This window comes from Triticum urartu, chromosome 4A (assembly GCF_056163025.1).
Source record: "Triticum urartu cultivar PI428250 chromosome 4A, HENAU_Tu73, whole genome shotgun sequence".
NCBI lineage: Eukaryota > Viridiplantae > Streptophyta > Magnoliopsida > Poales > Poaceae > Triticum > Triticum urartu.
This window is the reverse complement of record NC_141876.1, coordinates 589,536,643-589,547,294: the sequence shown is the minus strand read 5'-3', so window position 1 is coordinate 589,547,294 and position 10,652 is coordinate 589,536,643. Positions and strand designations below refer to the sequence as shown.

Genomic DNA, 10,652 nt, shown 5'->3' with positions numbered 1-10,652 from the left:
CTAAATAGTGTTCCATGTTTTTTTCTTGTCTTTTTTGCACAGTCTACAAAAAAGTTATCTTTCCGTGAAACTTATGCACCCACATAGATCATGGAGATGTACCCGTGCAACCTTTTTTCAGTTTTTTTGGCATTTAGAAATGTGTTTTTCTAATTGGGTTCATATGTACTCGAGCTCATCCATGCATTTCCGCAAGATCTCTTGCCAACTCCATGGCCTCTCCCTCATCCTCAATGGTGGAGCCAGGACTAGACCATGGCCCATGCAGCATTGTTGCTACAGTGTCTTACAGTCCATGGGACTTCCCGGCCACGCCCCTAGCCACTGCCCTGCCTGCCTGGGCTCCTGACGCTGTCATTGATCATCCTCTTTGCGGCCTCTCCTTCATCATAGTAAAATGGGTCTAAAGAAGCCAAAGACATATGTTTCATCGTCTCCATCATCATGATATAGAGATCATGCCCCACGGCATGGATATACCGGCCAAAGTCACAAGAAACAAGAATGGGGATATGAGAGCTGCCAAAATAGTCCACAAGACATATGGAGGCATGTATGTTGTTATCCTGCAGGTTGACGGCGAGCAAATAGTGTGCTTGTGTTGGGATAAACTTCCGGTTTCTTTGGTTCTCGCGATACTCACCGAGTGCGAAGTAGACAATGTCAGGATCCTCTATGCTAAGAAGGGGGTACAAAGGGGTTATGTCCTTTGGGAGGTCGCCGAATCCATCAAGTCCCCACAGTGTCTCGACACGGAGCTCATACTCTTTCTTCCAGCCCATGTCTTGCTCCAGCAACCTCCAAATTGTTATGGTGCGGTCCTTGAGGTCGACATGTTGGAGGGCGCCATCAATGGAAATAAACTTGATGGTGGAGTCCCGGACGACTCCCATGTTGTGGTAGGCTTTCGGCTGTGCCACCCGGCTGTTGCTGCGGTGCTGATCCGCTCCAGGCAGGGAAAAGAAGCCAAATTTCAGCACAGGGTCGTGGTCACCATCGTCGTTGAAGAGGGCGTTGCAGAAGCAGTAAGTGACGCCCCGCAGGAGGTGTGCCCAGTAGCTGATGCCCTTGATCGAAAACACCATGTCGGCTTGGAAGCTGCTCATGTCGACGAGGGACGTGTGTTTGGGAACGAGTACAAGATCAATCCTACTTGTGCACAATTCCTAACCTACCCTGCTGTAAACCAATAGATCAGATTTGTTCGACCCTGTACATTCAGGGTCAAAGTACTACACAAACGCGAACGGCAGCACAAGAAGGAAAAAAATATATATTCTATCTACCGATCCAAAATTAAGCAGCAACATAGATAATTTGGTGACAGGAAGTTTCTTCATCTATTGTGGAAAGTTCACCTCTCGAGCCAAATGATTATATGATAAAATTGGGTAGGATATTATGCATAGAACGAACCAAAATCTGAAGTTTTAAATCCGAGAGTAGTCTGAGCAGGACATAAGACAAGATACGAACTCCAGCATACAGGCGCAAGCGAAGCATTACCTACTCATACATAGAATGATTATGTGATGTTGCCTCTAGCTACTTTAGCCGTAGAACCCGTAGGCGTGGGCAGCTGGTGACCAAGGTGCCAACATCGATGGTACTGCAGCACCCTAGTAGGATTAGCCTCTCAAGCACCGGGAACTCGTCCATCGACAGCGATGTGGAGCATACCTTTTGCAAATTCATCTCGATCGACGTGGCATGGCGAAAGCAGGGCACGCCCGCATTAATGTGTCTGCCTGCACCATACCTCATATTGAAATTGCATCCCTCAAAGTTGTCGACGACGACGAGCTCTTGCGGCGACAGCCTCGCTGCGGTGCAGAGAAGAGAGTTGAAGCAAGCATCATCATCAATGCAGTCTCTCCATGGAATGCTGATGCCGAGGAGGGACAATGTGAGGCCAACTGGGTCCGTGTCTACAAGTGTGGCGAGCGCCGCTTCGAGCGAAGTGAGCGCCATCCCGCGGAAGTTGGCACTAAGCACGCGCAGGCATGGGCATCGGTTAAGCAATGTGCCAGGGTCGGCGATGTTGCCGGAGAGGGACAACTTCTCGAGTGCCCGAAACTCGCCTGCCGGCGGTAGTGTGAGCTCCTGCGAGTTGCGGTAGGTCACGCTAAGCACACACAGACACTGGCAGAGGTTGAGCAAGTTGCCAAGGCCGTCAATTTCTCCAGTGAGGGACAAACTATCGAGCGTGGGGAACACACTGTTTGGCGGCAGAGTGATGGACATGTCATATTTGCCGGGAGAGTTGAGGCTGAGCACGCGCAGGTGGGGGCAGCGGCTAAGCAATAGTCCAAGATGTATGATGTAACCGGTGAGGGATAATCTCTCCAGCAAGGTGAACTCGCCAGCAAACGGCGGTGCGGCGATACTGAAGACACGGGATTCCAGCTTGATCGAGGTGGCGCAATGGAAACAGGGTAGCTTGATGGCTCCCCACTCACATCTGTTGACCGAAGTGGTGAAGACGAGCACCCTCGGCGCGACCCGTGCGGCGGCGCGCAGCAACGAGCTGGCAAGGTCGGCAGTGTATCTCGTTTCAAGGCAGATGTCTAGGGTGGACATCGCCGTCGTCGAAGCAGCGAACTGGGTGGCGAGTATAGCTTCAATCCTCGCGGGCTCGAGATTGCGGAAGGTGAGATCTGCGAGACCGGTCCAGAGGCCGCGCCACCGGCAAGAGAGGAGGCCGGTCTGCACGGCGGTGCGGACACAGCGTAGGCGTGTGAGGATCAGGAGAAGCATCTCGTCCGGGAGGGAGCTGATGAGATCCATGTTCTGGGGACGAGGTCCATGCGGCGGCGAGCGCCGGAGGCGGCACCCCGATCGCAATTCCATCGGCAGGGATACGTTTCTTTTAGGCAAACCGGGAGGGATACGTGAAGGTGAAGCCCTGCCACTTCGTTTTAGAGAGAAGGAATAAAAACTGACTCCGCACCTCACCCGTTTATTTCGCACCCAGCCCAGCCCATGATATATAGCCCAAAAGCTGAGCATGTCATCCAGCATGTCTCCGTATGTTTCTCCTCAAAACAATTAAAAAAACCACGAGCACCAAGCTGGTCGGTTGCCATGCGTTCGGCTGGACTCCGTCTCCTCGTTGTAGTCGGCGGCATCGTCCTTCTTGGTCGTCTTCTCAGCGATTTCATTGATCAACGGCCGGCAAGGAACGCGATGGAAAGCCAGCACTGTGTTCTTCCTCCACCACACCATAAGCTCCCTCAGCACCTCCAGTGGTTCACCCTCCCTTCCCTCTGATCGACGACTACCTCCGCAATGATGCTCTTCGAAGCAATATTGATACATATAAGAAGCAAATAACACGCGTATGTGCACATGTATTGCTCTACTGTTGAAGTTCGGATGAAAGAAACATGTTCTGTTTATTTTTAGTTTTTGGTGAATGCCGAAGCACAAAATAATTAACTACGAAGCTTCGCTAAATTATGAACGAAGCAAGAAAAATGGGATGTAACTGCATGCAAAAACAAGGAAGCATATACGACACTTATCTAAGCATGATTCTTGTATATAGAGAAAACAATATAGGAAGCAAAGAAGCATGCATTATTAGGAGTCAATTTTAAACATGGAAACTTACGTGATTATAGGGAGTCAAATCTGAACCTTGAGTTATTATCGGAAGCATTGGTTGGAAGCATTCGTGATCACATGATAACATGAAGTAAACAATATGCTTCCATGCATCAGCCAGAAACTCAGAATGCTTCCGTGATATAAAAATTAAAGTTGCCATATGTAAAGAAATACAGTACATCCTAAAAGATCAGAGCTAATTGCAAGAGCCTAGAAGAATGTTTATTGTGCGATGGAACGAGGAAGCATCATGTCTATACGGAAACACACATGATAAGGGACCTCATATATGGAAACAACAATGTGAATAAGGGGGGGGGGCGTTTGGTTTGGAAACTGTCAAGGATGTGATCACACATGATTAGGGAGGGAAGCAACATGAATCAAGGAAATTCGCTTTAGGAACTACCAATGGAATGCGCTGTTGGAGGGATGCATCTAACGCTCAAGAAGGTTTCATCCAACGGCCACGCGCTGGTCTGATGGGAAGCTAGGGACTGATCCCTAGTGGTTCCCTTATTATAAAAGGAGTGGTCATTCTCAATGAAAGTATTCATGAAATGCATACAAAATAATTGGTGATATTTATGATTACCTTTGAGAATCCATATTACAAACTCAATTGGGATTTTGTCAAACAAACTATGTGTATCCAAGGTCTTTCATGGATTTGCTGTAGGTGGATTAATGATTCTATCAAAGGGGGTAGCATTAGCATGAGAGTGACTGCTAACATCTGGAACTATTTTCAGATGCATAAGATTTTTAACTAACGCAACGTTTTTGTTTTTGTTCTAAAAAATATTTTATCTGCCCCCAAAAAGTATTCAACAATATGTGTCCATTAAATTTCAGTTTCTCTTTTCTAACAAAAGAGTGAGTTGGAATTCGTATTTCCACCACGTCATACACAATTTTTTTCGGGTGGACAACTTTTTTTCTGACCTTCCTGTGATACACAAACTTTCTTTAAAAACGTCTTAAAGTACACAAGTCTATCAGAATATGAATTATATTGCCTCCGTCCGAAAATACTTGTCGGAGGAATGGATGTATCTAGCCGTATTCTACTTCTAGATACATTCATCTTTATCCATTTCTCTGATCCGAAAGGAGGGAGTAGTTTAGAGAAAGACTGAGCGCCCCTCCGATTTCACACACCCAAATTATAGAAACCCGACGTGTCTACTATAAATTTCAAGCTACAAGGCAAAAAAAAGTGACGGCAAAAACTAGAAAATTGATTGTTACACACATTGTATCATCTCTGAGTCTGATGAGGAGAAGGCTAGCAAGGGGAAGAAGAACGACAATGCAAAGGGACAACAGCATAATACGATGGGTCAAGGTAATAACGATAAGCGCAAGAAAACTGACGACGGTTCAGACTTTGTGGCTAATACCAACACACAGAGTAATAATCGGCGTCGTAAGGGGAAGTCATCAGTGTCCCGGTTTGGCGGGCCAAAATTCAACCTTGAAGCGATAATGAATCAGCCTTGCCCAAAGCACGATACTCAAGATAAGCCGGCCACTCATCTCCGGAAAGATTGCTTCATCATCAGGGAGTATAGAAATTCCGGTTTTTATCAGGATAACCAGGGCCCACACGGCGGGTCAGGATCCGGCTCTCACGGGCCCGGCTTTGGAGGTGGCGGCTCGAACTCTGGATTTCAGGGCCAAGGTAACCAAGGTGGTTTCAATCAACAACCTAATCAAGGTAATCAACAACAACAATCTGTTATCAGGGTAATCTGAAGCAGCTGAATAGTGGTCAGTATCATGTGTTTACCACGAGTTTGTGCAAACGAGACCAGAAGATTCATAAGCGGGCGGTGAACGCGGTTGAGCCGGCGGTCCCCCGATACTTACGATGGTCAGAGCAGCCCATCGTATGGAGCCGTGAGGATCGCCCGCCCTGGGTGGACAATCCGGGTCAGCTGGCTTTGGTTGTTGCTCCTCAGGTTGGAGGGTACAAATTGACAAAGGTGCTTATGGACGGGGGCAGCAGTATCAATATTCTTTATTATGATACTTTCCACCGTATGGATTTGACTGACAAAGATCTTAAGTGGTCTTCTACCGTCCTTCATGGAGTGGTGCCCGGTAAGTCGGCGTATCCGGTGGGTAAGATAACTTTGGAGGTGGCTTTTGGCCATGATCATGACTATAGGGCTGAAAAATTGACTTTTGAGGTGGTCAAGATCAATAGCCCTTATCACGCCCTGTTTGGACGGCCGACTTATGCCAAATTTATGGCACGCCCTTGTTATGTTTATTTGCAGTTCAAAATGCCGGGTCGTAAGGGTACCATCACGGTGCACGGTGACAGGAAGATAGCCTTGGAGTGTGAAGAAGGCGATGCTGCCTATGCTGAGTCTGTTTGTGCAACAGAGGAGTTGAAGTTCTAAAAAGATAATGTTGACCCGGCGGATATGACCCCCTTGAAGAAGCCAACTACAGAGCATGACACTTTGTTGAAATTTAAGTCGGCAGATGACACCAAGCAGGTCGATTTTGTTCCTGGTGACTCATCCAAACAGTTTAGTATCAGTGCCAATATGGATCCGAAATAAGAAAGCGCGCTCATCGAGTTCATCCGTGACAACCGGGACATCTTTGCATGGAAATTTTCTGACATGCCAGGTGTACCGAGGGAACTCGCTGAGCACACTCTCAATGTTGATCCAAAGTTTAAACTGGTCAAGCAATTCCTTCATCGCTTTAATGAAGAGAGGCGCAAGGCCATTGGTGAGGAAGTGGCCCGGCTCCTGGCGGCTGGGTTTATTATTGAAGTTTTTCATCCTGAATGGTTGGCTAACCCGGTGCTGGTGCTTAAGAAAAACGGCACTTGGCGCATGTGTATGGATTACACGGTCCTTAATAAGGCCTGTCGGGCTGATCCTTTTGCTCTCCCTCGTATTGATCAGATCATTGATGCTACGGCGAGTTGTGAGCGTTTGAGTTTCTTGGATGCTTATTCTGGTTATCATCAGATCAAGATGGCAGTTAAGGACCAGGAGAAGACATCTTTCATCACTCCCTTTGGAGCCTTTTGTTATGTATCTATGCCCTTTGGGCTCAAAAGTGCTCAGGCCCACTTTGTCCTTTGTTTCAAACGCTGTTTTGATATACCAGCATCTCAGTGGAGACCGATTAAGGTTGAGCTCCACCTAGACCAAGTAGCTACACTCCTTCACAACTGAACAATGGACTATGCCTTGAATTGTCAGTTTGGCGTCAAGAAGTTTCACCACAAGTCTCACTGATACGAGGCTGCCGAAGGCCGACCCCTCGGGTGGAGCATATTAGTCACACTCCTGGCCTGTTCATGAGCTTGCTAGAGATCACCCCAATCTGATAGACTGTGACCAACAGTCGGGCTCATATAGGTGTGTTCCTCCAAAGATCGCTCTGTAGGATAGCATCTTGCTTATACATATAAGCCTTGGAACACATTAAGACAATAGTCATCCTTCCATACAATTTCCGAGAGTATTGCATCTCCAACAGAGTGGGTTAGTAAAGTTACTCCCCTCAGTTCACCGATGGCTTGTTTTCCCAGGTCCTACTTCACGGGATCTCCGATCACATAGGTTGGGTTACTATCATGGCAACTCATGTGGGTCTCATACCCATCTCCCTTGATGCGCTATCTATCACAACACGTGATAGCCCTTTAGTAAAGGGATCTGCCAGATTCTTAGCCGTTTGAATATAATCCAATGCTATCACTCCGGAGTTCCTCAATTTTCTGACAGCTTTCAATCTCATTCTTATGTGTTTGTTGGACTTCATGTTGTCCTTTGAACTCTTCACCTTGACAATAACTGTTTGATTGTCGCAGTTCATAAGGATGGCCGGAACTGACTTATCAACCACTGGCAAGTCCATCAACAGATCTCGAAGCCATTCTACTTCGCCACCCGATGTGTCTAATGCTGTTAATTCTGCTTCCATTGTCGATCTTGTTAAGATCGTTTGCTTGCAAGACTTCCAGGAAACAACACCACCTTCAAGAGTAAACATATACCCAGTTGTGGCCTTCATCTCATCAGCATCAGAGATCCAATTCGCATCACCATACCCTTCAAGTACCGACGGGTATCCGGTATAGTGAAGTCCATAGTTCATAGTACCTTTCAGATAGCGCATAACCCTCTCAAGAGGACGCCAATGTACATCACCCGGTTTGGAAACAAATCGGCTCAGTTTGCTAATAGAAAATGCGATGTCAGGCCTCGTTGCGCTCGCTAGATACTGGAGTGAACCAACAATCCGAGAGTATCTCAATTGATCTATAGCTGTGCCTTTAGACTTTCGAATCAGCACACTAGAATCATATAGTGTTTGAGATGGTTTGCAGTCCGAATATCCTAAGCGACTCAACACCTTCTCAACATAATGGGATTGCAGAAGTGTAATCCCACCCTCATCATCTCTCAATAGCTTGATGTTCAAGATAACATCAGCCACTCCAAGGTCCTTCATCTTAAAGTTCTGAGATAGGAAAGACTTAACCTCCTTGATCAACTTGAGATTAGTCCCAAATATCAGTATGTCATCAACATACAAACACAGTATAACTCCTTCGCCCCCACCATAGCGATAGTATACACATTTGTCGGCCTCATTAACAACAAAGCCAACAGATGTCAACGTTTCATTAAACTTGCCATGCCATTGCTTAGGCGCTTGTCTCAGGCCATACAAAAATTTCACCAACTTACACACCTTTCCTTCCTGACCATCCATCACAAAGCCATCAGGCTGTTGCATATAGATTTCCTCCTTTAGCTCTCCGTTCAGAAAAGCCGTCTTAACATCCATCTGATGAATGAGAAGGCCATGCGAGGCCGCCAGCGAGAGTAATACTCGAATGGTGGTCAGTCTGGCCACAGGTGAATAAGTGTCGAAGAAATCTTCTTCTTCTTTCTGGGCGTAGCCCTTGGCCACAAGCCTAGCCTTGTACTTTTCTATCGTACCGTCGGGCCTAAGCTTCTTCTTGAACACCCACTTGCATCCCAATGGTTTGCAACCATAAGAACATTCAGTAAGCTCCCAAGTCCCGTTAGCCATGATGGAATCCATCTCGCTACGGACCGCATCCTTCCAGTAGTCAGCTTCTGGAGATGCATACGCTTCTGAAATAGAAGTGGAATTATCCTCCACGAGGTATATGACGAAATCATCACCAAAGGTCTTTAAAGTCCTTTGTCTCTTGCCCCTACCAAGGGTTTCCTCATTATCCTCCTCAGGATTTTCATCATGTGTTTGATTATAATATTCCATCGGAATGGCAGGTTCAGGAGTCTCCTCAGATTCCTGTCTAGAAGTGCTTTGTACATCTCTCATGGGGAAAAATGTCCTCAAAGAATGTAGCATCTTTAGACTCCATAATTGTACCGACCTTCATGTCAGGTACCTCAGATTTCACTACTAGAAATCTATAGCCAACACTATTCATAGCATAGCCCAAATTAACACAGTCCACAGTCTTTGGTCCAAGCTTACGCTTTTTGGGGATCGGCACATTAACTTTCGCCAAGCAGCCCCAAGTACGTAAGTACGAGAGTGTTGTCCTTCTCCCGGTCCACTTCTCGTAAGGAGTGATCTCGTTATCCTTTGTTGGAACTTTATTCAGGACATGACATGATGTCATTATAGCCTCCCCCCACCATGCCTTGGATAAACCCGACATATCTAACATGGCGTTAACCAAATCAGTTAGAGTATGGTTTTTCCGCTCGGCAACCCCGTTTGACTGGGGTGAGTAGGGAGGCGTCCTCTCGTGAATAATGCCGTGTTTCGCACAAAAGGCATCAAACTCTTTCGAGAAGTACTCTCCACCACGATCTGATCGGGCTCGTTTAATTTTCTTTTCAAGTTGATTCTCAACTTCTGCCTTATAGATTTTGAAGTAGTGTAGAACCTCATCTTTAGTATTTAACAGATACACATAGCAATATCTAGTGGAATCATCTATCAAAGTCATGACATATTTCTTTCCACCTTTAGTCAACACACCATTCATCTCACAACGATCAGATGTATGAGTTCTAGTGGCGCCAAGTGTCTCTCCTCTGCTGCCTTGTGAGGCTTGCGAGGTTGCTTAGATTGCACACACGAATGGCACTTAGAACCTTTGGCTAAAGTGAAACTCGGGATTAAATTTGATTTTACTAGCCGCGTCATAACGCCGAAACTAATGTGACAAAGACGTGAATGCCAGACTTCAGATTCATTAACACTCCAATGAATATTGTTCATGGCTTTATTGCATAGGTCTGCAAGAGAAAGGCGGAGCATGCCTCCGCATTCATAACCCTTTCCAACAAATAGTCCATATTTCGTAACAACTAATTTATTAGACTCGAATACCAACTTAAATCCTTCTCTACATAGAAGGGAGCCACTAACGAGGTTCTTCTTGATGGCGGGGACATGCTGCACGTTCTTCAGCTGCACGATCCTTCCCGAAGTAAACTTCAGATCGACCGTACCAACACCAAGAACAGAAGCACTCGCGCCATTCCCCATCAGTACGGACCCGTGACCCGTGGCCTGGTAAGAAGAAAACAATGAAATGTCAGCACACACATGAACACTGCACCTGTGTCGACCCACCAATCGGTCGACGGCCAAACTGAAAATACAGCAAATAAATTACCATACCCAGATGCACCACTCTCATTATTACTCACAATCATATTGACAGACTTGGAATCCTGCCCTTGCTTCTTGTACTTGTTTGGGCACTTGTTGGCCCAATGTTCAACCGAACCACAAGTAAAGCAGCCCTCATCCTTCTTGTTCTTCTTGAAGGTCTTCTTACCCTTCTTTTTAAAGTCGGCACTCTGTTGGACAACGTTCTTTCCCTTGGGCTTGTGGGAATTGGAGTTCTTCTGATGCACCATATTGGCCACAGAAGTTCCTTCGACCCCTTTTTCGTGCAAGTCCTTTGCCCTTGAATTCTGCTCAACACTCAGATGGCCAATGACATCCTCCACAGAGAATTCATGCCTCTGATGTTTCAGAGTGGT

General features: G+C 46.5%; 2 protein-coding genes across 2 annotated transcripts; both read right to left on the bottom strand.

Moving 5' to 3' along the window:
* Positions 1 to 317: 317 nt before the first annotated feature.
* On the bottom strand, positions 318 to 1,484 carry LOC147976912 (uncharacterized). The gene is made up of 2 exons (XM_087521015.1): positions 1,477 to 1,484; positions 318 to 1,149 (listed from the first exon to the last, which is right to left on the bottom strand). The coding sequence occupies exons 1-2, from the start codon at positions 1,482 to 1,484 to the stop codon at positions 318 to 320; spliced, it is 840 nt and encodes a 279-aa protein (XP_087377141.1).
* Positions 1,485 to 1,545: 61 nt separating this feature from the next.
* LOC147976911 (uncharacterized) lies at positions 1,546 to 2,850 on the bottom strand. Its single transcript, XM_087521013.1, has one exon. The coding sequence runs from the start codon at positions 2,848 to 2,850 to the stop codon at positions 1,546 to 1,548; it is 1,305 nt and encodes a 434-aa protein (XP_087377139.1).
* Positions 2,851 to 10,652: the final 7,802 nt, after the last annotated feature.

Excerpts from the sequence above, each read along its gene's own strand:
- LOC147976911 (XM_087521013.1), bottom strand. The coding sequence starts at position 2,850 with ATGGAATTGCGATCGGGGTGCCGCCTCCGGCGCTCGCCGCCGCATGGA.